The sequence below is a fragment of the Hylobates moloch genome, unplaced genomic scaffold (assembly GCF_009828535.3).
Source record: "Hylobates moloch isolate HMO894 unplaced genomic scaffold, HMol_V3 SCAFFOLD_10, whole genome shotgun sequence".
Classification (NCBI taxonomy): domain Eukaryota; kingdom Metazoa; phylum Chordata; class Mammalia; order Primates; family Hylobatidae; genus Hylobates; species Hylobates moloch.
In genome coordinates, this window is record NW_026652285.1 from 17,326,361 (window position 1) to 17,349,286 (window position 22,926).

The following is a 22,926-nucleotide window of genomic DNA, read 5'->3' on the forward strand; positions in this document are numbered from 1 at the left end:
TTTGCAGAGTGGCGCCCTCTGGGAACGGTAGTTAGGTTTAATTTCGTTTTCGTGCGTGAACAAACATGCGCCACTCCTCCCCTCAAAGGCACTAAAGCTTCATGGGGGTTGTAGTTTTTTTTTTTTTGAGCGCTCTGTGGCCCAGGCTGGAGTGCAGTGGCTCGATCTCACTGCAAGCTCCGCCTCCCGGGTTCACGCCATTCTCATGCCTCAGCCTCCCGAGTAGCTGGGACTACAGGCGCGTGCCACCATGGGGATTGTAGTTTTTTGAAGACACGCGTTTATTTGCTCAGGCCAGCGGACGGCGTAGCCGGCTGTCGCTCGGGTCTGGTCCCGGGAGCTTCCCATCTTGAGCAACTGCCAGTCTCAGAGAAGAAGATTGCCATGCCAGGAGGCAGGAACGCTGCCAAGAGGAAAGAACACATTCTGATTGACTCGGGAGTTAGGTACAGCTAAATTCTAGAGTGCTGGAGCAGGATTTGCTCGGTCGAAGTGAGCTCCAGAGAGGAATGTGGTTTATCAATAACACAGTGATTTGGTGGCAGAAAAAAATCAAGTCAGGGCCGGGCGCGGTGACTCACGCCTGTAATCCCAGCACTTTGTGAGGCCGAGGTGGGCGAATTGCTTCGAGCCCAGGAGTTCGAGACCAGCCTGGGCAACACAGCGAAACCCCGTCTCTACAAAAGAATACAAAAGTTAGCCGGGCGTGGTGGTGCGTGCCTGTAGTCTCAGTTCCTTGGGAGGCTGAGGTGGGAGGATCGCTTCAGCCCTGGAGGTCGAGGCTGCAGTGAGCCATTCCAGCCTGGCTGGCAGAGTGAGACCCTGTCTCAAAATAAATAATCGAGTCACCAGGGGGAAGAGTGTCAGAGGAGGTACAAGGCGGCCACACCTGCCCCTCTTTACCTGCGACACTGATACTGTCAGTTTTACTGCATTTCCTGATACTGCACTTGAAGTTCTATGAAAATTCCACACATTTCTCCAAGATTCGCTAGTTCTTCCGGTTAGTAACTTCACTCACAATCCCCTGCCCTAAACTAGTCTTCCTTTCTGTGTCCTGGTCATCTTTACATCCTCAAATTCAGCTCCAGACACAGAGAAAGGTTTCTTAACACTCAGGTTTGCTTCTCCTAAGGTGTGTGCCTAACCCATCCCCACTTGATCCTTTCTTCTTCCCTCTTCCCTCGTAAAACCAGAGATGTCCCCTTTGACGGTGAAATTGATTGTGCACTGTCCCCTCTTCTATCCTGCAGGACTTTGCACAAAGGAGAAGTTGTCCCTGGGGGATAGATTCCAATGGGGCCAGAACAATGAACACCCATACCAGAGGGGAGTCCCCGCCTCCCAGGGCGGAGACCACCCCAAAGAGCGGAGTTTCTGGATCCACTTAGCCCTTCTTTAACCTCCCTCAAGAGAGGCAGCTTGATCTTCAGCCCTCCCACCTCACAATCTACACAGCAGCCTTGAAGGAAAAGACGCCAGACTTCAGAAGTCTCTCTCCTCGGTGGGCACCTCATTCTAACCCTGGCACCCCCTTCGCACGCTTCCCCTCCACCACCCCCACCCCCGACCTCCCAGGGCAGAAGGGAGAGCGGGGGCAGACTCTATGAGTCACCTCCCAGGCCTGGAGTTGAGGAGGGAAGCGCCGCCTCTCCTTGGGCCCCTTCTCTCCCCCTTTCCCCTCCCTGCTGGTTCCTGGCATCGCCAGATGCTGCGCAGCAGTCTCCGATTCCCCATCACCAATTCGGCTGGGTAAGGGTCCCCATGAAGGCGCAGCCGGGCATAGAGGTGCAGGGGAGAGCAGCCTGGGAAGTCCCTATCTGGATAGGCTCCAGCCTGGGTGGGGGCGGTCCTGGTGCCCGGTGAAGCGTCAGACGAGGGAGCCTGAGCGGGGCAACGCAGAGGGGTGGAGAGGAGGGGGAGGCGAGGGCGGGCAGCGAGGCCTGGAGCGGCCAGGAGAGGGGCAGGGGGCGGCCCTTCTCCAGGAATTTCCGGGGATCGTGTTACAGCGTTGGCGGAGCCCGAGCGGAGTGGGACTCGAGGCCCTGTAGCCGGACTGGGCCCCTCGCCCCCTCCTCCAGCGGCCTGCGGGCCTTGGCAGCGCCGCCCCTGCCCACACTGACCCCGTGTGGCGGGGCCGCTCTGCGCCCCCGGGCAGCTCTGTAATGGTAGGGCAGCCTCAGCCCCGAGATGACGTCGGGTCTCCGCGGCCCCGGGTTATTGTAGGAACTATCCGGCCCCGCGTAATCGTAGGGTCTGCGCGGGCCCGGCCCCCACCAGACGGGACTCCCCGCCCCCAGTTGGCGGCCGAGGAGTCTCCTCGCCCCAGAGTCATCTTCGGGACGCCCAGGGCCCGGGTGATTGTGGGCTCGCCCCGGCCCCGGGTGATTGTTTCATCTCCGTGGCCCGCGGTGGTCGTAGCGTCTCCGAGACCGCGGGCTCCCGTAGGGTCCCCGTGGCCCCGAGTTGTAGTCGGGACACCCCGGCCGCGGGTGATCGTTGGGTCTCCACGCGCCCGGGTCGCTGGCGCGGATCCGGCCTCGGCGCCTTCTCAGGGCGCCCTGCAAGGCCGCGGGCAGGATGAACATTCTGGCACCCGTGCGGAGGGATCGCGTCCTGGCGGAGCTGCCCCAGGTAGGCGCCGGGGCCACGTCGGGCTTCCGTCTACAGCCCGGGGTGTGGGCGGGGCGGGGCGGGGCGGAGGCGGCACCAGACCAGTTAGAGGACTGGGCCCAGCCCTGCCACCCAGCTAGGCCTGGTGCTTCTGGGTGGTCCCTGCACTCCACCCCTACCCGGGCCGCTTGGCTGCGGGACAAGGGCCAGGAGTAGGAAGCTCCATTCTCTTCCATCCTTCCCCCTAAGTGCCTGAGGAAGGAGGCCGCTCTGCACGGGCACAAAGACTTCCACCCCCGCGTCACCTGCGCCTGCCAGGAGCACCGGACAGGCACCGTGGGGTGAGTTAGGGACACCCACAACAAAGAGAGGAGGTCCCAGGAAACTCTATAGTCATAGCGAGGGTAAACAACCGCCCCCTTGGGGCTTCATTTCAGCCCCTACCAGCTATATGGTTATTTCCCCCTCTTTAAGCCCCTGTATCCTCTCATTTTTTCCCAACAAGGTTGTTGTGAGTTCTATGAGATGGGGTTGGGTAGAAGGGTGGCAGCTGGATTCCTGAGTAGAGACTAAGGTGTCTGAAATGAGAAGGTGGTCACCTGCTCAGATCCCCACATAGCATCCATGGAGCCCCAGAGCAGGGGTCTGGCCGTGCTTACAGGGATGAGTCTTATTGTGGGTTTTAAAGATAATACGGATAACAATTGGCACCATTAATTGAGCATTTGCTGTGTGCCAGGCAGTGTTGGGTACTATCATTATCTTTATTGAATGGAAAAGTCTATCACTTAAGATACATCCTGATTTCAGAGACATTAAAATGGGGGGGAGGGTGTCTTAAAATATAGGACATTTATCTCATTTTAACCTTCACAATGACCCAGTAAAATATATACTAACTTTACTTAAATGTTTAAACTGAGGCTTAGAGAGGCTAAATAACGTGTCCAAAGTCACACAGCTAGTCAGTGTGAGAGCTGGGATTCAAATTCATGTCTCTCTGCTGCTGGAGCACAAAACACTCCTCCTCCCCAGCACATCTGTCCATGCAGCTGCCTGGGATGCCTGGTGTCTATAATACCCTCAGCCTGGGTGCAGCTACCTTTGGTGTCTATAATACCCTCAGCCTGGGTGCAGCTGCCTTTCTGGACCTAGTCAGGAGCATTGGAACTCCCTAGGGTGAAAGAGCTCGTGCCCACTCCCCTTGCCCACTCTTGTGTCCAGCAGGTTTAAGATCTCCAAGGTCATCGTGGTGGGGGACCTGTCGGTGGGGAAGACTTGCCTCATTAATAGGTAAGGGGGTGCTGGAGCTGAGCTGGGCAGGGTGGGGCCAAGCCTAGCCAGGTGGGCTGGCTCCAGATCACAGCATCTGGTACCCTCTCAGGTTCTGCAAAGACACCTTTGATAAGAACTACAAGGCCACCATTGGAGTGGACTTCGAGATGGAACGATTTGAGGTGCTGGGCATCCCCTTCAGTTTGCAGCTGTGAGTGCTTCCACACCCCTTCCAGCTATCCCTTCTCCCCAGCACCCACACCCCCCAACATACATACCTGTGCTTCACTCTTCCTTCCTCCCAGTTGGGATACCGCTGGACAGGAGAGGTTCAAATGCATTGCGTCAACCTACTATCGAGGAGCTCAAGGTAAGGGGCTGGGTGAAGTGGGGTAGGTGGGTCTCAGAGTGCACATGGCTTCTCATATGGAGCTGGAAGGATTGGGGAAATGAGCAGTAGTGTCTTCCTTGCCAACTTGGGGCTGTTTCTGCCACTCTTCCAGCCATCATCATTGTCTTCAACCTGAATGATGTGGCATCTCTGGAACATACCAAGTATGTGAGCATCCTGCAATATAATGGGAGGCTCCGGGAAGAGAGGGTTCAGAACAGAGGGGTGGTCAGGAAGAAGAAGAATGCATGTAGGACCAGAGAGGGGGTAATTGGGCCTATGAATGTCAGCGGGAGGGGCCCTGCAGGCTCACTCATCCCTCACTTTCCACCTCCCATGGCAGGCAGTGGCTGGCTGATGCCCTGAAGGAGAATGACCCTTCCAGTGTGCTTCTCTTCCTTGTAGGTTCCAAGAAGGATCTGAATGTGAGTGTGCCAGTGGGGGGACTTCCCAGCTTGGTGAGGGAATGCCCCCCTCTGACTCTGGCCTTCCCTCAGACCCCTGCTCAGTATGCGCTGATGGAGAAAGATGCCCTCCAGGTGGCCCAGGAGATGAAGGCTGAGTACTGGGCAGTCTCATCTCTCACTGGTGAGTTGGAGGCTTTAGGGCTCTGCTGTGACACTCTTGCCTGGCTCTCCTCTCACGCTACACTTCCAGCAGTGCCCTGTGTCCCCAGACCCGGCACTGCCCCTGAGCACCTATCTGCTCCCTGTGTCAGGTGAGAATGTCCGAGAATTCTTCTTCCGTGTGGCAGCACTGACCTTTGAGGCCAATGTGCTGGCTGAGCTGGAGAAATCGGGGGCTCGTCGCATTGGGGATGTTGTCTGTGAGTGCTTGCCTGGTTGAGGGTGGCAGAGGGCACAGTGAGCCTCCAATCCCTGCTTCACATATTTTCCGCCCTTCTTTAGGCATCAACAGTGATGACAGCAACCTCTACCTAACTGCCACCAAGAAGAAGCCCACATGTTGCCCATGAGGGCTGAGGAGACTGTTCAGAGACTGCCCAGCCCTAGGGCACTGTGCCACCCTCATTCCTCTAGAGCCTGACCCCTGGACATTTGCACTGACTTTATCCAGACCAAAGAGCCGCCTCTTGGTGGCAGTATTCCCACAGAGGGGTAGCTGGGACCATGCTAGTCACTTCCTGCCCCCAGGCACTGTGCCAAAGACTGGATGCCCCCTACTCCTCAGGGGACTGTCCAGGGTGCCCAGTGGTAGTGGGGGAGAGTGTCTCTGTTCTTTTGCTCAGCCTGCTGGGCCCTTTGTGTATGAGGATGCTTAATGATTCCAGCCTCTCATTGTGCCTTATGCATTAAAATCTCTTTGTTACGAGCACTTTGGGGCTGGAGTTCTTTGCCGGGGATGATGGATGTGGAATAGGCATGACTGTGTGGCCATTTTGGCAGTAGAGTCCCCTGGGGATGCTGTGCTGGCCATCCCTGGCCCCTGGGCAGGTTCAGGTAGGCTGGGAGCTGAAAGATCAGTTTGGGGGCTGCACTGGGCCCTCGCTGGGTGAAGTCTGAATGGCTGGCTTTGAGAGCCCTTTCCCCTGATCCTTTCCCCACACGTGTCCTCCTACTTGGTGCTTATACCCAAATTTTCACCACTGGAGAATCTTTTTCTTTTTTTCACCCTTTTCTTGCCTTCCCTTTAAGAAATACTTTTCCAGGCCGGGTGCGGTGGCTCATGCCTGTAATCTCAGCGCTTTGGGAGGCCAAGGCAGGCAGATCACTTGAATTCAGGAGTTCGAGACCAGCCTGGCCAACATGGTGAAACCCCCGTCTCCATTAAAATACAAAAATTAGGCCGGGCGCGGTGGCTCACGCCTGTAATCCCAGCACTTTGGGAGGCCGAGGCGGGCGGATCACAAGGTCAGGAGATCGAGACCATCCAGGCTAACACGGTGAAACCTCGTCTCTACTAAAAATGCAAAAAATAAGCCAGGCGTGGTGGCTGGTTCCTGTAGTTCCAGCTACTTGGGAGGCTGAGGCAGGAGAATGGCCTGAACCTGGGAGGCGGAGCTTGCAGTGAGCTGAGATGGCGCCACTGCACTCCAGCCTGGGTGACAGAGTGAGACTCCCTCTGGTAAAAAAAAAAAATAAATAAAATAAAATACAAAAATTATCCAGGCGTGGTGGTGCGTGCCTGTAGTTCCAGCTACTTGGGAGGATGAGGCAGGAGAATTGCTTGAACTCAAGGAGTTATTATAACCATTTTCTTTTTTTTGTTTTTTTTTTTTTTTTTGGTTGTTTATGCCATTAACTTTTATATGGGGAAAGGTGACCAAGACCCTGGCTCCCTGTTGACATCTAACCCAGAGTTCCAGAGTAGCTGGAAGCACCTCAGACATCTGGGTCAACAAAGGAGGACTTATGGCCTCGTGTCATCCTGGGAGGCTAAGGGGGTGTCCAAGTTAGAAGGCAGATTCTGGCTTCCAGTTGCCAAGTGCTCTGTTCCATTCCCGGTTCCGCTCTCACCAGGATGGTTGGTTTTTCTGCAGACTTCGCTTCTCCTGGCTTCCCCTCCCTCGCAGTTCCTGGACTCTCTAGAGCTACCACAGGAAGGAGGGTCTGGGCAGCAGCCTACCCACTCCGGACTTGGGTCTGGAGGAAAGTGAAGGTGGGGATCAGGCAGAGCAATAGCAGCAGCAGCAGAGCCCCTGGATGATGGCGGAAAAAACAAGGTGTGGACCCCATCCTTTCCCCTCCTCTTCATCCTGGCTTTGGAAGCTGCTGCCAAGAGAAGTTGAGGGGTGTGGTGCATGGAATGTTGGCGATATGGCGATAACTTCTTTTCACACTCTCCTGTGATTATTTTTTACATTTCTGTTCCCTCGCAGCGCTAGGCTCCTCACCCTTGCCTTGCCTGTTAACAGATGTGTGTGAAGCCAGCACCACAGTCCAGGTGTGGTGTTTGTGCTGCACCGGTTGTGGGAGTTCTGTGTTCCGTGTGCATGTTGTATTAGTCTGTGTGTGGTGAGTATATTTTGTGTGTGTGTGATATATGCATGCGCAGAGGGTGTATGTTGTACCTGAGGGCGTGAGGGGTGTCATTGGGATGAGGTTCCTATGAATGCAGCCTGCCCTGTTCTCCAGACTATCAGGATAAGCTTACGACTCTATTGGGCAGTATTGTCTCTAGAATAGGGTGTCCCATGGGCGCCAGGGGCGGGGAACGCTGTGGGGTGGCGCAGGGGCTGGGAGCCGACATCAGGTCCCCAGCCGGGAGTTAGGCCTTGGGAGAGGCCTGTGGGCGGAGAGAGGGGAAGCCCGGGCTCCACCAGAGCTGCAGGGACCTCGAAGCCCGGACGGTGGAGTGGAAATGGCGACGCCAGGACCTCCCTGGGCTCAGGGGATCCTTCCACCTCAGCCTCCCGAGTAGCTGGGACTACAAGTGCGCACCACTAAGCTAGCTAATTTTTGTATTTTTTGTAGAGATGGGGTTCGCTCGCTCGCCGGCGGGCAGAAGCGGGGCTGCGGCTGGGTTCCCAAGGGTCGGCGGGGCGGGGAGCGGGACGGGAGTGTGCGGTTTAGAGAATGGCCGGGGCGGGGCTAAGAATGGGGCTGGGGGCAAGGCTTCTTGTAACACTAAGAATTGGGGCTACGATCTGGAGGCAGGGTGAAAATCTGGGGTTTGGACTGCAAGCTGGAACCAGAGATGGGTGGTGAGAGCTGGGCCTGTAAGGTTAAGGTCTGAGATAAAGGGGAAATCCTAGGGTTACAGGGGGAACAAAGAGGGGCCTGGGAGGCGCCGGGAGGCCCCGGATGAACAACGCGGCTGACGCTGAGACCCAGCTGGGAAGACTACGCAGCCTGGAGCCGGGTTGGGGAGGCGGGCGGGGGCTGCGCCAGCATGAGGTGGTGTTAGGGGCTAGGCGGGGGCGAAGCCGAGACTGGAGTCCACGGCTGGGCCGAGGGCTCGGCCGGGCTGAGGCTCAGGGTTGGACTTCACGCAAGAGTCCTGTAGAGACGAAGACCTGGGCGGAGAGCGATGTGGGTCAGGACGACGCTCACAATTGAAAGATGGACTAAGGAAAAGACCGAGCCCAAGGCCCGCTCGTGGGATGAGAGCAGGTGCCGCGGTAAGAGGGGCGGGGCAGGGGCTGGGCAGAGGGCGCGACCCGGCTCGCAGACCCCGAGCGGCGCACGCGGGAGGCCGGCAAACAGACTAGGGAGGCGGGCAAACCAACGAGAGAGGCGGGGCCCAGTGCTAGGCCGGGGCGGAGCTAGGGCCGGGGGCGGGCTCCCGTCGAGCCGCAGGCCAATGATTGAGGACTGGGGTCCTGAGGCCCTGCTAGGTCGCTCGCGGGTTGGGCGGGAAGTCTGGCTCCAGCCAGAGCTGGAACTCTTGGCTATCGGACTGGGTGGCACCGGGTGCAGGCCGCTGCCCTTGAATCGCCGGCCTTGGCTGGAACCCGTGGACCAGCGCCCACCCGGACGCCGGGGCGGGAGCGGGCGGTTCCATTGACCCTGAGGGTGGACCAAGGAGACTGAGGGTTCCACGCGTGGCATCACAATTACCTCCGCGGCGGCGAGGCCAGAGAGGCATTTCCAAGGAGACGCGGGCGCACTGCCCCTCCCTTGCTTCCTCCTCTTCCCTCCTTCCTCTGCTAGTTTCTTCCCTCCCTTCTCCTTCCCTCCCTTCCCGCCCTACTCCTTTCGGCTGCTCTGGTGCCCACCCCCAGTGCCTCGAGGGCGAGGAGAGCTCCTCGGCCCCGCAGGACGGGAGGATTCTGCACAGATGAGCATAACCTGTGAGTTTTGAGTTAGGCCTCTGTGCGCCGATTAACGCCTCACGGGGAAAGACGCCGTAAGCCTCCCACTTTCTTTCACCCTCCTCATTCATTGTGTGTTGTCAGTCACTCCTGCTGCAGGAACTCTGGACTGCTGCTGGTCAGAGCTCTCCTCCTGTCCTCTGGAACTAAAGAGCAGATTGCTTTTCTCAGCTCTGAAGAGAGTTACTAAATTCGTCTTCCCCTTTGTCCCTCCTCCCCTCGTCTCCTTCACAAACAGAGCTGATGGGTGTCCGAGCTCTGGGGGAGCTAGTGAGTGGAGAGGAAACAGGCTCTGACCCTGCATGTATGCTTTTTTTTTTTTTTTTTGAGATGGAATCTCGCTCTGTCGCCCAGGCTGGAGTGCAGTGGCGCAATCTCGGCTCACTGCAACCTCTACCTCCCGGGTTCAAACAATTCTCCTGCCTCAGCCTCCTGAGTAGCTGGGATTACAGGCGCGCGCCACCACGCCCAGCTATTTTGTTTATTTTTTTATTTTTATTTTTAGTAGAGACGGGATTTCACCATGTTGGTCAGGCTGGTCTTGAACTCCTGACCTCGGGATCCGCCCACCTCGGCCTCCCAAAGTGCTGGGATTACAGGCGTGAGCCACCGCGCCTGGCCACGTGTGTCTCTTTCATGGTGGCTCCTAAAACAGCAAGGCAGAGGAGTTTTTGGTTCCTCACCCTGGCTGAGGCCCCAGCGGCATGACTTTAGGGTCCAGGGTGGATAAGGGAGGCTGTGGAGTCCAGACTGAGTAAAACCAGAGGGTGAGGAATTGGTAGTGTTGGAGCTGAAAAGCAGGTGCAGTAGGAAGGTGACTGTGCCTCAAAAAAACACCTGTCCTTCCCGCTGTCTCTGCTGCCCACGCTGGAGTGCAGTAGCACGATATCGGCTCACTACAACCTACACCTCTGGGGTTCAAGCGATTCTCGTGCCTCGGCCTCCAGAGCAGCTGGGACTACAGGTATGTGCCACCACGCCTGGCCGATTTTTGGATTTTTAGTAGAGAAGGGATTTCACCATGTTGGCCATGCTGGTCTCAAACTCCTGACCTCAAGTGATCCGCCCACCTCGGCCTCTCAAAATTCTGGGATTATAGGCATGAGCCACTGACCCGGCCTGGTAGGACAGGTTTTGCATATGGAGCTGAACGTGATTTATTTTATAAGACAGATTCTCACTCTGTCGCCCAGGCTGGAGTGCTGTGGCGCTCTCAGCTCACTGCAACCTCTGCCTCGCCGGCTCACTCAAGCAGAATGTGGTTTTAAGGCTTGGCTGTGGGCCGGGCGCAGTGGCTCACGCCTGTAATCCCAGCACTTTGGGAGGCCGAGGAGGGCGGATCACGAGGTCAGGAGATCGAGACCATCCTGGCTAACATGGTGAAACCCCGTCTCTACTAAAAATACAAAAAATTAGCCGGGCGTGGTGGTGGGCGCCTGTAGTCCCAGCTCCTCTGGAGGCTGAGGCAGGAGAATGGCATGAACCCGGGAGGCAGAACTTGCAGTGAGCCGAGATCCCGCCACTGCACTCCAGCTGGGACAACAGAGCGAGACTCCATCTGAAAAAAAAAAAAAAAAAAAAAGGCTTGGCTGTGGAGCTTCACATACAGAATGACCTTTGTTTACAGGGGTGTGTCCCCAGCCAACAGTAAGTAGACAGGGCTGAAAGAGCATAGGCTATGGAACCAGGAAGACCTGGGTTTGAATCCTACCTCTGCTGTCTATTAACATGTATCTTTGGACAAATTACTTATCTTCTCTGAGTCTCTGTGTTCTCATCCATAGAATGGGGCTGTGGTGGGGATTTAGAATCAAAGGCATATATTTTAGTTGAGACAGGGTCTCACTCTGTTGCCCAGGCTGGAATGCAATGGCGCGATCATGGCTCGCTGCGGCCTCGACCTCCCTGGGCTCAGGTGATCCTCCCACCTCAGCCTCCTGAGTAGCTGGGACTACAGGTCTGCACCACTAAGCCAGCTAATTTTTGTATTTTTTGTAGAGATGGGGTTTTGCCATGTTGCCCAGGCTGGTCTCGAACTCCTGGGCTTGTGATCTTCCCGCCTCAGACTCCCAAAATGATGGGATTACAGATTTATGTCATTTCATTGGTGGATGTTGAAAACATGGAAGTTGATGAAGTTATCCAGGACATGCTTTTGTAGAGCCTTCTGAGGAGGTGACCAAGTCAGAACTCTTGTAATCACCAATTTAAGGCGTACAGCAAAACCAGAGGAGACAGCAAAGGAGACAGGGAAGAACTAAAGAGCTGGTTAGAGAAGGAAGAGAAAGATGAGGTCTGCCATGGTAGCCTAAGGAACAGTTTGCAGAAGAAGGAGATTCATTGGTCAACAGGGTCAAGTGAGGCCGGGCGCAGTGGCTCACGCCTGTAATCCCAATATTTTGGGAGGCCAAGGAGGGCAGATCACAAGGTCAGGAGTTCGAGACCAGCCTGTCCAACATGGTGAAACCCTGTCTCTACTAAAAATACAAAAATTAGCCAGCTGTGGTGGCGCGCACCTGTAATCCCAGCTACTCAGGAGGCTGAGGCAGGAGAATTGCTTGAACCCGGGAGGCGGAGGGTGCAGTGAGCCGAGATCGCACCACTGCACTCCAGCCTGGGTGACAGAGCGAGACTCCATCTCAAAACAAAACAAACAAAAACAAAAAACAAAACAAAACAAAAAACGGGGTCAAGTGAGATAAGAAGCCCACTGGATTTGGCTGCTGGGAAACTGCTGGTGGACCTTGCCAAAGCTATTCAGATTGGGGGGCGGATGGCTGCTATGTTGCAGGTGGCTGGAAGAGAAGAAAGAGGTGAAGACACTGAGCTCACAGAAGGTAGGGACTGGGCCTCTTTTCTAGTGCCGAGTGAAGCCACCCAACATATGTCCTCTGAATGAGTTAATCAATTTGGATTGAAAGGGGGATATGCAGTGGTAGGAGAAACAGGATTGACAGAGTGTTTTTTTTTTTGAGCCAGAAGTCTCGCTCTGTCGCCCAGGCTGGAGTGCAGTGGTGCCATCCCGGCTCACTGCAAGCTCCGGCTCCCAGGTTCACGCCATTCTCCTGCCTCAGCCTCCAGAGTAGCTGGGACTACTGGCGCCCGCCACCACGCCCGGCTGATTTTTTGTATTTTTTTTAGTAGAGACGGGGTTTCACCGTGTTAGCCAGGATGTTCTTATCTCCTGACCTCATGATCCGCCCGCCTCGGCCTCCCAAAGTGCTAGGATTACAGGCGTGAGCCACCGCGCCCGGCCTGACAGAGTGTTTTGTTTTATGATGTCTATAGCCTGAAAGGGGGGAAAAAGAAGCCAGTAAAGAAGGAGAAGGTGTCAATTCTGGCTGGGACCTAAAATATAGATGCTTTGGGCATGAGAAAGGAGGGACACCCTTTTCCCAGGCAAGCAAAGTTGATGAGGGTTGGACTGTCCACAGATAATGGTGGTGAAATTATCTGCTGAGAGAAACAGTGGTTGCAGGAGTTTCCAGGAAGTGCTTAAAGTCATTCATTCATTCTTTTGTTCATTTAACAAATTTTGAGTACTTGCCGTGCTGTCGAAAACAGGAGGAGGAGCTGACCAGAGACTTGTAGGAGGATGACCAAGTGCCACTGAAGGCTTGCTGAAGACCCCAAGCAATCAGCTTCCCTTCCTTAAGCAGACCTCAAGTCCAGTGCCTCAAGGGATAAAGCTAGTTGTGGGAAGGAAAGGCAAAGGGGCAGACTCTGTCTTGTGGCTGCTAATGGCTGAGGAAGCTGCCACCCCAGTTGGAGGTCTGCTTAGGGTCATCCTCTGTCCAGGCTCCACACCCCCTGGGACAGTTTCTGGAGCTGTCCCTCCTTGCCTAGACCCTGGCTGGCTCCTATTCATCACTCTAACTATAGTGATGCTCCTTCCAAGAAGCCTTCCATAGTCCCCAGTCCTCCTTTCCAGTCCTGGTAGGTGGCCCTTGTCCTGTGCTACCATTTCCCTGTCAGCATCTGCATCACATTACTGTCGTGTCCCTCTCCCCTCCCCTCACCGCCCCACCCCCTGCAACCCCTTAAGAGCAGGGACTGTTGTTTAATCTCTGCATCTCCAGGATGCAGCGAGGGCCTGACATATGGAGCTTCTCGGGGTATGTTTGGTGAATAAATGGCACAGGGAGGGGGCTGCTGCCACCACTGCCACTCTGTGCTCTCTCAGATGTAAACAGGTTACCCAGCTGGGAGAGAGGACATCTGCTGGCTGGTGTGGCGTCCAGCACTGATGTGTCTACCTTCTCTGAAGGTGGGTCCAGGAGACCTTTGACCCAGGGGGTCCTCATCACCCCTCACCTGGGAAAGCTGACACCTGGTGGAAGCTTGGTCCTAAGGCAGGGAGGGAGGGGAAGTGTGGTCCTGATGCTGCCCCATCCTCAACCCATCCCCTACAGATGCCAGAGGGGACCCCTTTCTCAAGGCGGCAATCACCCCATTCGTTTGTATAGAACTTTACGGCACATAAGTATCTTTGACATATGTGAATTGAGTCTGCCCAACAACCCTGCAAAATTGGTGTGACCACCATCCCATTTTGTGGATAAGGAAATTAAAGGCTCAGAGAAGTAAAGAAATTTGCCCTAGGCCACCCGGCTAGTAAGTGACAGACCCACGACTTGGGCTTAGGCCTGACTACAAGTTCAGGGCACTTTGCCACTATGCTGCCCTTTGGCCCAGCTCAGCCGTGCTGAGGAAGGCCGAGATGGTGGTGAAGTTTCAGGGTCCTGTCACACACCCATGCCTTCCTCATCTTCCCGGGGGATAAAGGGTACAAGAGGGGAGGAGAGAGACACAGATCACCCATGGGTCAGCGGTGTAGTGAGGACCCAGGACTTCACAGCCTCATGTGGGGAAGGGAAGGAGGAAGAAATGTGGGTAAGCCTCACGCCAAGCTGCTGCACTGTGAGGCCACTTGGACTCACACCCACAGCCTGGGCTCATTCCTGGCTGGTGGCCGGTATGAGGTCTCACCCTAGTTCCACTCCTCGTGGGGGCTGGCAAAGGCACAATCCTCGGCCTGTTTGAGGGTAAGCCAGCCACAGCACCCCAGGCCAGTGCCTGCTCCCTCCCTCCCCTAGGGGTGCTGGGGAATCCGAGGTAAGGTCCCTTGTCCTCTGTCGGATGAGAGAGATTCTGGGCTGTGAGAGGCAGAGTCGCCTCATGGGCTTACCTTTGAGATAGCAGCCTGAGGGGACAGCCGGGCCTTAGGCAGGGTCAGAGGTGAGGCAGTGGTGGTAGACCGGGGAAACTCTCCTGTCTTCAGGACTGGCATTGAGCTCAGCAACAGAGGTGGGGGCCTTTCTCCAGGGCTTTTCCCTGACCCCAAATTCTTACCCCAGCAGCTTCTTCCTGTGCCCTGGGAAAGGGGATGTGGTCTCTGTGCTGCCTAAAAGGGTGCCTAGGCTGGGGGTGGGTCATTCGAAAGCCTGGGGCTCTAGGGACTGGGGAGAGCGTGGGAAGGTGCTGAGTGAAGAGCAGGGAAAGGATCAAGAGGGGGGCATGGGAAGGGAGGGGAGTGAGAAAGGTGTCAGGCGGGAGAAAAAAGGGGGCTTGAAGGAGAAGGGAGGAGGGGGAAGTGGCGAGGGAAGGACGAGTCAGAAGCTAAGGAGCATGATGCAGGCCTTAGCTCCTGGCCAGGCTGTGAGAGATGAGCGCGGGCCAGGGCAGGTGTAGGAACTGAGGATGCTGCGGCTCTGCTGCTCCTGGGGCTCTGGGGTGCCACAGCAGGAGGGCCTTCTCCTACCAGGCGCCTTGTGCAGCAAGGCCACCACTCATTGTGGGCAGCTGGGGGAGGGGCAGGCAGGAGCTGGTGGAGGCCTCCCACTGGAGGGAGAGGACAGAAGTAACAGGGAATCACAGGACTGCAGGGGGCTTGGTAAGGGTCTCCTGTGTATCAGACATGGAACCAGACATTTTGCTGGGACATGGGGTTACTCTGGGGCCAAGTTACTACTACTGAAGCAGAAACACTTCTTGGGGTGGACAGCTGGTGGTGGCAGGTGAATTTGGTGAGGTTTTAGCTTGAGCTGTGGGAAGACCCAGAGGTCTGCGGCTGCTGCTGATGACCCAGACCCCTGCCCCCTCAGGTGACTGCAAGGAGCCTGACAAGTGCTGCTGGAAACACAAGCAGTGCACTGGGCACATCATCTACCCTTTCGCCTCTGACTGTGTCCGCCACAGCCTGCACCTACACTCTGTCAACCACTGCAACTGTAATTCTAGGTGAGGGCCCACCCCCTTGGGGGACCCATGGCAGAGCCAGGTCCGAACTTTCATTGTGGTCTCCCCTTCAACCTTTGGTTTGCCTCTTCAGCTTTGAATTGGTGCTGCCAGCCCAGTCCCAGCTCTGCACACCTTGCTCTGCTCTAAGAGAAATGGGGAGGAGGTCTGTTGGCGGCCTGAGACAGGCCCAGCGGAAGCCCACTGTCCCTTAGGCTTCTGGCTCTGGGTCCCTGGGGGAGTGATGGGAGCCAGGCTGAGAGTCCCATGTGTGGCAGGCTGAAGGACTGTTCAGAGGATAGCAGCAGCTCCCGGGGCGCGGGCCCAACCTGCTCCCATGTCATCGAGTCCCCCTGCTTTGAGCTCACACCGGAGGAGGAGCATGTGGATCGATTCTGGTATGGCTGGTGAGTGAGCCCCGGTGGGCTGATGGGGAAGAGGCCTCTACAGGGCACTGCCCCCTACTCTCTGTCAAACTTCCCCCGTCGTCCCTCCTCCCAGGTGCAAAAGCTACAGACCTGTCTCTGTGGCAGTGGTCCACCATCCCCTCTACCATGAGTGTGGGGCAGATGATCTAAATGAAGAAGAGGAAGAGGAGAAGGAGGAAAGCAAGCCCCCCATCCCAACGCAGGTGGGGCCCGCCACTGCCTCCCCCGACCTAGGTACCAGCATGGCCACTGGTACCCCTGACTCTGCAGCGCCCATCACCATCTGGCGCTCTGAGAGCCCCACAGGGAGGGGTCAAGGCAGCAAGGTGATCAAGAAGGTAAAGAAGAAAAAGGAAAAAGAGAAAGACAAGGAGGAGGAGATGGATGAGAAGGCAAAGCTGAAGAAAAAAGCCAAGAAAGGCCAGTTGACTAAGAAGAAAAGCCCGCTTAAATCGGAGCCTTCCCCGCCAGACGCGAGCCGATCATTAAGTCCAAGACAGCTGGCCAGGATGTCCGAGTCCAGCCCAGAAAGCCGGGAAGAGCTGGAGAGCGAGGACAGTTACAATGGCTGGGGGCAGGGAGAACTGTCCAGCCAGGATATTGTGGAATCATCATCGCCCAGGAAGAGAGAGAAGAACACAGTCCAGGCCAAAAAGACAGGGGCAAAGCACTCACAAGCCAGGAAGGTAAACAAGAGAAAATCTCCCCCAGGATCAAACCCCAACCTCAGTTGAGGCCATGGTGGTCGGGGTGCAGAATAAATGCCCTCGAGCCTGTGGCTGGCCCTCTGCTGCTGTTCTCTCCCTCCAACTTGGCTGTTTCTTGCAGGGCAAGGGGTGGGCTCAGGGCTGCAGGGGTTTCTCAAAGGCAATCCAGCTTTCACAAAGGAAGCCCATGGGAAGGCAGGTGGGAGGGAAAGGAAGGGGCACAGCCCTATTTCTTCCTACCTGCTAGGACAAGGTGGAAGAGTGCATCTGGGGTGGGAAGGAGGGCTTCCCCTCTCTGCTAGGAGAGACCAGTCTGTGTGAAATCCACTTCTGGGACAGGCAGTACTGTCTGCAGTGATACCCCCAATAAACAGAACTTTTTAACCCACTCTGTGCCCCTGTGCCTGGCCTTTCCCTCCTCTAAGTGGCTCTGCAGAAGGTGCTCGTGGTACTACCAGAGACTGACCTTCCCAGCTGGTGGTCTAGCTCCTCCCTTGTAGCCCTTTTGTGCTGAAGGGAGCTGACTTGAGTTCCTGGCAGAGCTGGCCCCTTCCCCCAGATCTTGATGAAGAAAAACAAGGGGAGGGAGTGTGCCACGTCTGGGCAGCAGTGGCCTTTTCTGACTTCTCTGCTGAGCCCCAAGCAAAAGAAAGGGAGCCAGAAGCCCCACTCTCCCAGCATGGACTCACAGAGTTGTGAGACGAAGCCCTTGTGCAGACACAGGGATGGCAGGAGTTCAGAACAAAAAATGCAGTGGGGCAGGGACAAAGGGCCAGGGCCAGTGTGTTGGAGGGGAGCAGGTGAGCAGGGCCCCATCCTGGAGCAGGAACACCTTACTGCTGACAGCTTGCCAGAGACCAAGGCCCAGTTGGGAAAAGGGAAGAGATGAACGGCAGAGGCTCAAGTTGAGAAATCCAGATTTACTTGTGGCCTTTCTCCAGGATGCCAGAGAAGACCAGCAGGCATGGGCGGATGGGGCAGCTGTGCTGTGGGTGAGTGAGTGGGTGTAATAATACTGGGTAACATTTGCGAGGTACCAGGTGTTGGGCCAAGGAGCTTGCACACGCTGCCTTGGTCCTCACAGCAGCTGATGAGGCAGGTATCACTATCTCCATGTTACAGGTAAGAAAGCCAGCTGTAAGCCAGCAGGAACTGGCACAGGGTCACCCGGCTGGGAAGCAGAGCAGGGATGTGCCCCAGGCAGTCTGATGCAGAAGCTGCCTCTAGTCTATGAATCTTTGCCTCTGATGGATCAGAAGGAGTCAGGGGAGTCCTTGGAGCTCCAAACACTGCTTTGAAAGCCACCCCTCAAAGAGCTGGAGAGTTGGAGAGAGAGGCTTTGGCAAGAGCTCAATAGAAACACTTTATTCAAATGACAGGCAGGAAGCGGTGGCAGCAGCAGGGGGGAAAAGGGCAGCCAGGCAGGGGCTGGGCAGTGCTTCCCTGTGTCCCCTGCAATCCTGCTTGGACAGCCACCCGGCTGTTGGCATCAGGGTCAGAAATACTTTCCCTCCTCTCCCTCCTGCCCCAAACTGAATAAATAGCATCCCTCTCCCCACGAGAGCTAGGGGAGACTCATGTGCTGAGTTTGGTGCCCCAGTCACAGCCCAGAGTCCGGTGAGGGCAGAAGTTCAAAATGGCTTGTAGGGAGTAGAATACAAAACCGTTCTACTCATTCTCACCTTCCTCTTCCTCCTCCCTGCCACACTCCCCTCCCAGCCTGGTCCCAGGACAGGTGGTCGGTGAGGGTCTGGAGTGGGAGAATTGTTGCCTACCATACACTGAGCTCAAGTTCACAAGGCCATCCAGCCTGTCACCCATCCAGGTTGACCACCAAAGAGAACGTCACTTCACGCCACTTTATGGACAGAAAAGGAGGGGCAGGGAGGGAGGCAGTGGGCGGCCAGGCCTTTCCCAGCCTCAGAGGTAACCAGAGTCCGAGGAGCAGGCCCCCTACCGATCCATCTCGTCCAGGAGTGGGGTGGCATCGCCAGCAATGGACATGGGGGTGCTTTCGATCATGGGACTGGGGGAGGGCCGAGGTGTCAGCCGCTGCTTCTGTTTCCGCCGTTCTGCCTCCTTTTCCTGCAGCCACTGCTCCGCCATTTTCCCCCAGTCGATGGCTGCATGGCTGTTGGACCTGGGAGGGGAAGAAAAATTGAGATTGGGACTTTGCTAAAAGGAAGTCTTCCCACCCATCACTGTACCCTTGCAGAAAGGAACCTCATACCTATGGGCAGCAGCCCCTCTGCTGGGATGAGGCAGATACAGCAGCAACTGGCTGCCACACTGCCCTCTTCTGTCTTCACCCAGAAACTAGTGTTCCTGGCATACCATGTGGTCAGGGCCCTCAGAGGATCCAGAGCACCTGCCTATGCTAAGCCTTTCGGCCTCTTGACAACACCTGCCCCTATCACTGACCTGCACTGTGCCACCATCCAGATACTTACTTTGGCTGCTGCTGCCGTTGCCGGGAGCTGGAGGAGGGCTGGGGCTGGGCCTGGGCCGACTGCGGGGTAGTGCTGGCCTGGAGCTGGTGGTACTGAGGGGTGGTGATGGGCTGGCTTGGGGTCGTGTAGGAGTAGCTAGGGGTCATTAGTGGTGTGGCCACTGGCTGCTGGGCTGGCGTTGGGAATACCTGGAGAGGCATGAACAGTTAAATAGGGATGGGTGAGGGCCGGGCGCGGTGGCTCACGCTTGTAATCCCAGCACTTTGGGAGGCCGAGGCGGGCGGATCACGAGGTCAGGAGATCGAGACCACAGTGAAACTCCGTCTCTACTAAAAATACAAAAAATTAGCCGGGCGTGGTGGCGGGCGCCTGTAGTCCCAGCTACTCGGAGAGGCTGAGGCAGGAGAATGGCGTGAACCCGGGATGCGGAGCTTGCAGTGAGCCGAGATCGCGCCACTGCACTCCAGCCTGGGCGACAGAGCGAGACTCTGTCTCAAAAAAAAAAAAAAAAAAAAAATAGGGATGGGTGTGGGGCTTGTTTGGCCTTGCTGTGAATTCTGGATAAGTGCAAGGGTGGGCTCAGCAAAGCTTTCCAGATGATCCTCCACTGAGTATGTGCTTCTGAACAGCAGTGGGAAGCCTGCAGGTCGGCACCAAGCACACAGTGGTGCCCACTGGTCCTGACCATGTCAACTTTCTAGTGGCTTGTGGGTTCCAAAGATCGCAAAGGCCCATGGAAAGGTTATGCCCTCTCTTACCCTCTTCCCCTTCAAATGGGCCTGAGGACAAGGAATATCTGTTGGAGACAGTTACCAAGGCCATGGCAGCCCCATCTGTGCATGTGAAGCCCCCTGTGGGCAATGCAAGAGGGCAGTCTATGGGCCCCACCCTGCACAGGGAGCCTCCTCCCCAAGCCACATACGTGGTAAGCACTGCTGCCGCCTCCACTGCCGCCATAGCCATACTGGCTGGAGGCCCACTGGGCTGGGGTGGCATTAGGGTTCTGTCCTTGGCCTGTCACCGCAGCAATGGCACTGAACATCTGTGAAGTCATGTTCTGAGGCAGGGCATTCACAGCCCGTGTCAGATCTGTAAGCACACAGGGGCGGGGAGGGGCATGTTAGAGGTGAAAGTCCCTTTAGCTCCATCCTTCCCACCTCCAGTCCCAGGCTCAAGCTCCTCACCTGCAAGGTTGATGTTGGCTGGGGTAGCATTGATAGAGGCAGGTGTCCGGGTCCTGCTGCTGCTGCTAGGGGTGATGCCTGCAGGAAGTGGTTATTTAGTTACATCCCTCCAGAAACCTATTTTTGGTTTTCCAATTCAGGGGGTGGAAGGGGCACTGAAGTAGGTGGAGGGAGGAAGGGAAGCTGCAAAGGCACAGTGGATGGAGAACTTTCCTGATGCTGGGAGGCTGTGGGAGGAGTAAGACAGCTGCAGTGACAGCCTACTCCTCACCTGGTCCCCTAGGCTGGCACTACTCTGAATCAGGTCCTAGGTGTTCCTCCAGCCACATTCCTGAAGTCAGGAAGAGCAGAACTCACCTGGTACAGGATCCTGGTAGTGATCCTTAAACCATCTAAACAGTCCATTCACGGTTGGGAAGATCTGGCCCCGGTACCGGAATCCCTCTGGAGTCACCGTTACATATTCTATCCTGGGATTTTAGAAGGAAACATGCATCAGAAACCACTTGGGACCCACCACGAGAGCGACCAGAACAGATGCCCACCATGTGAAGTAGCCATTCTGGGTGCTAGGGGAAAGGAGAGATGACACAGCTAGTCCCCAGGCCTGTGAAGGGAGGTGAGCAGCACACAGCAAAATACAGTCAAGGCCAAGGAGTCAGTGGCTCCCTGTGTGCTGCATATGGGCTGCCGGAGGAAGGCTTGCTGGAGGCTGTGCTACCATACTGGGCTGCAGTATGAAGGCAGGATACTGCCGGTGAAGTGAGACCGAGGTCCCATAGTGCCAGTGTTGGAAGGGGCCTCCCAGAGCAGCAAATCGCAACTCCCCTAAAGCAGGCATCTTTCTGCAGTGGCTGTGGAAGGTGGTAGTCTGCCCTTGTTCAACACTTCCGAGAGTAGCAGACAGTAGTTAAGAGGGGCTCTGGGTTAGTTCCAGTTCTAGTTCTAGTTTTAGCTCTGCCATTCACCACATATGACACACTGCACCAAGTTACTAAACTTGAATCTCTGCTTCATTTGTCCAACACTTAAGCCTATGGGGTGGGTGTGAGGATAAATGAGAATGCACAGAGCACGTTCCACAATGCCTAAAGCTGGGTTGTGCTCAATAAAGGCCAGCTATCAATGGTAACCAGATAATGCTACATAGTACACAGTTCTCATTTGTATTAGGCTGATACCTGCCTCCTAATTCTTCCATAAGTGTTAATTCTGCCACACAAGGAGAGTCAGCTCCTTTCCCCCAGAAGCTATCATGCTGCACCTGGTCCTGGTTAGAGGCCCCTCCCCCCGCAGTTTGCTCAACTGTTCCTCATAGGACACAGTTTCCAGCCCCACTTAGCCCTGGCTGCTGGCCTCTGGAAGCACACTGGTGAGTCAACAGGCTTCTCAAGAAATGAGTACAATATTCCAGATGTGCCCAAGATGGCACACGGTCCAGAGTCTAGGGCTTCCTGTCATCTGGCCACTGAGCCCCTACTAATGCAGCCTGAGCTATGTATCAGGTAAAGCCAGTACAGGGATAAAAGCAGAAGTGCACATGACCCTGGCCAAAGGCCAATGGAAGGATGGGGGCAGGGCTTAGGCAGAGAAGACAATCTCTATGATCACTCTCTTGATGTATGCTGAAGAGCGCAGAAAAGCACAGACTGGGTGATGGGGCTAGGAGCTGGCAGCAACAGGACAAACCAGTCTGTATCACAGACACAAAGACTCCAGTCTAAGGAAACTGGACTTTGTCCTCTAGGTTCAGGGTAAGCGCTAGAGGGACTCAGATAAAGGAATACCTCAGGAAGGCCAGCCTGTCAGTCACACAGAAGCAGGCAGAGCAGGAGACAGAGCAGAACAGGAGACAGGCTCTCCTGACCACCGCTTCAGTGCGGGCGGAGTGAGCACATTACAGCAACAGTGAGCCACTGTGTGCAAGCCCTGGTGAGGGTGAGGCAGGCGGTGGACAGGAGAGACCAGTGTACTGGCCCCCAGTTTCTGCAATCAGGTGAAGAGTGTCTGGTGACTCCTGTCACTCTGTGGGAGGGAGAGGAGGTGAAGGGAACTCCTTTCTTACGGTGTTAAAGAAAGTGCCCTTCTTATGTGAATCTTTGCCTTTTTGCCTCGAAATCATCACCCTCTTTTCCCACCTCCAACCTCCACCTCTGTTCTAAACAGATGAGAGGAGAAAGGCAGTCCAGCAGAGCCAGAGAGGGCACTGCTCTGGGCCTCTCCCTCTCTTCTAGCCTGCCTATGAACCCCAGTGGCAGCACCTTCTCAGCACTAGTGCTCACCTGGGTTTACCCCGGGGCTGGTATCCCAGTAGGAACTTGCCGGGCAGTTCCTTGCAGGCACAGATGAAATAAGGGATGAAGGTGGGCTTCTCCTTCTTAGTTTTGATGAGCAGCTCCTCTAATTTCTGGGGGTAGAATGAGGGGGAGAGGTTGGGATAGCAGCATGCTTGGTACACAACGTCTGGTGCACGCATGATGTACACTTCCTTCACCGCCTGAGTGTCCCCTATACTGAAGGGAAAGCGTACATCCTTAAGTGATTGGCAAGTGTCATTCCTCAGAGGGCCCTGGGCTTACCTTGCGGTCCCCACCGCTGCAGTCCTGATAATACTTGTGATTCAGAAGGTCCCGGGCGAAGGATGCCATGGGCTGGACATAGCGAGCAACAATCTCATCCAAATCTTCGAATTCCTGTGGGAAGAAGGTAAAGGCCCCATGTGTCATATCCAGAGCTGAGACTCTTGATCAAATCCATCCAGAAGAGAAACCATGGGAGGGGATGGGCTTCTCAGTATTGCTGAAGCCTCACTCCATAGCAAAGTCCCCTTAGTTTATCCATCTGTGTCATGTCCAGATATATTAGCT

The 22,926-nt window shown here is 55.7% G+C and overlaps 3 protein-coding genes across 12 annotated transcripts in view; 2 read left to right on the forward strand and 1 right to left on the reverse strand.

Moving 5' to 3' along the window:
• Window positions 1-85: 85 nt before the first annotated feature.
• Window positions 86-5,617, forward strand: RAB34 (RAB34, member RAS oncogene family). 4 transcript variants are annotated; one of them, XM_032163182.2, is made up of 12 exons: window positions 86-1,003; window positions 1,254-1,752; window positions 2,556-2,634; window positions 2,863-2,954; window positions 3,841-3,906; window positions 3,998-4,099; window positions 4,194-4,258; window positions 4,392-4,443; window positions 4,623-4,704; window positions 4,777-4,867; window positions 4,998-5,105; window positions 5,188-5,617. In XM_032163182.2, exons 2-12 carry the CDS (start codon window positions 1,607-1,609, stop codon window positions 5,253-5,255), a joined length of 951 nt encoding a protein of 316 aa, XP_032019073.1. In that variant the 5' UTR covers window positions 86-1,003; window positions 1,254-1,606; the 3' UTR covers window positions 5,256-5,617. The 4 variants fall into 4 exon arrangements, with proteins under 4 accessions (XP_032019073.1, XP_032019067.1, XP_032019069.1 ...); XM_032163176.2 differs by lacking the exons at window positions 86-1,003; window positions 1,254-1,752 and having other exon boundaries at window positions 2,428-2,634; window positions 3,838-3,906; XM_032163178.2 differs by lacking the exons at window positions 86-1,003; window positions 1,254-1,752 and having other exon boundaries at window positions 2,428-2,634.
• A 2,423-nt stretch (window positions 5,618-8,040) lies between these two features.
• Window positions 8,041-16,494, forward strand: PROCA1 (protein interacting with cyclin A1). 6 transcript variants are annotated; one of them, XM_032163188.2, is made up of 5 exons: window positions 8,041-8,360; window positions 13,237-13,320; window positions 15,158-15,293; window positions 15,569-15,697; window positions 15,792-16,494. In XM_032163188.2, the coding sequence occupies exons 1-5, from the start codon at window positions 8,270-8,272 to the stop codon at window positions 16,450-16,452; spliced, it is 1,101 nt and encodes a 366-aa protein (XP_032019079.1). In that variant the 5' UTR covers window positions 8,041-8,269; the 3' UTR covers window positions 16,453-16,494. The 6 variants fall into 6 exon arrangements, with proteins under 6 accessions (XP_032019079.1, XP_032019074.1, XP_058301739.1 ...); XM_058445756.1 differs by having other exon boundaries at window positions 8,133-8,360; window positions 15,569-15,688; XM_058445758.1 differs by lacking the exon at window positions 8,041-8,360 and adding an exon at window positions 8,613-9,032.
• An 836-nt stretch (window positions 16,495-17,330) lies between these two features.
• SUPT6H (SPT6 homolog, histone chaperone and transcription elongation factor) overlaps window positions 17,331-22,926 on the reverse strand; it is a 41,916-nt gene continuing 36,320 nt past the window's right edge. The window contains exons 31-37 of one of the 2 annotated variants that reach the window (XM_032163189.2): window positions 22,639-22,752; window positions 22,342-22,466; window positions 20,417-20,529; window positions 20,060-20,137; window positions 19,798-19,964; window positions 18,876-19,063; window positions 17,331-18,565 (exon numbers count right to left, since the gene is read on the reverse strand). In XM_032163189.2, the coding sequence (XP_032019080.1) occupies window positions 18,379-18,565; window positions 18,876-19,063; window positions 19,798-19,964; window positions 20,060-20,137; window positions 20,417-20,529; window positions 22,342-22,466; window positions 22,639-22,752 (972 nt within the window). In that variant the 3' untranslated portion in view covers window positions 17,331-18,378. Of the gene's footprint in view, window positions 18,566-18,875; window positions 19,064-19,797; window positions 19,965-20,059; window positions 20,138-20,416; window positions 20,530-20,561; window positions 22,085-22,341; window positions 22,467-22,638; window positions 22,753-22,926 lie in introns of those variants that run through there. The other variant, XM_032163191.2, reaches the window with a different exon arrangement.

What these genes read in the sequence shown, in the direction of transcription:
- RAB34 (XM_032163182.2), top strand. Translation starts at nt 1,607, where the DNA reads ATGAGTCACCTCCCAGGCCTGGAGTTGAGGAGGGAAGCGCCGCCTCTC. An exon ending in AAGACTTGCCTCATTAATAG is followed by an intron (nt 3,907 to 3,997) that starts GTAAGGGGGTGC and finishes GTACCCTCTCAG; the next exon opens with GTTCTGCAAAGACACCTTTG. An exon ending in GGCAGTCTCATCTCTCACTG is followed by an intron (nt 4,868 to 4,997) that starts GTGAGTTGGAGG and finishes TCCCTGTGTCAG; the next exon opens with GTGAGAATGTCCGAGAATTC.
- PROCA1 (XM_032163188.2), top strand. Translation starts at nt 8,270, where the DNA reads ATGTGGGTCAGGACGACGCTCACAATTGAAAGATGGACTAAGGAAAAG. An exon ending in GGATGAGAGCAGGTGCCGCG is followed by an intron (nt 8,361 to 13,236) that starts GTAAGAGGGGCG and finishes GTGCTCTCTCAG; the next exon opens with ATGTAAACAGGTTACCCAGC. An exon ending in TGTGTCTACCTTCTCTGAAG is followed by an intron (nt 13,321 to 15,157) that starts GTGGGTCCAGGA and finishes CTGCCCCCTCAG; the next exon opens with GTGACTGCAAGGAGCCTGAC.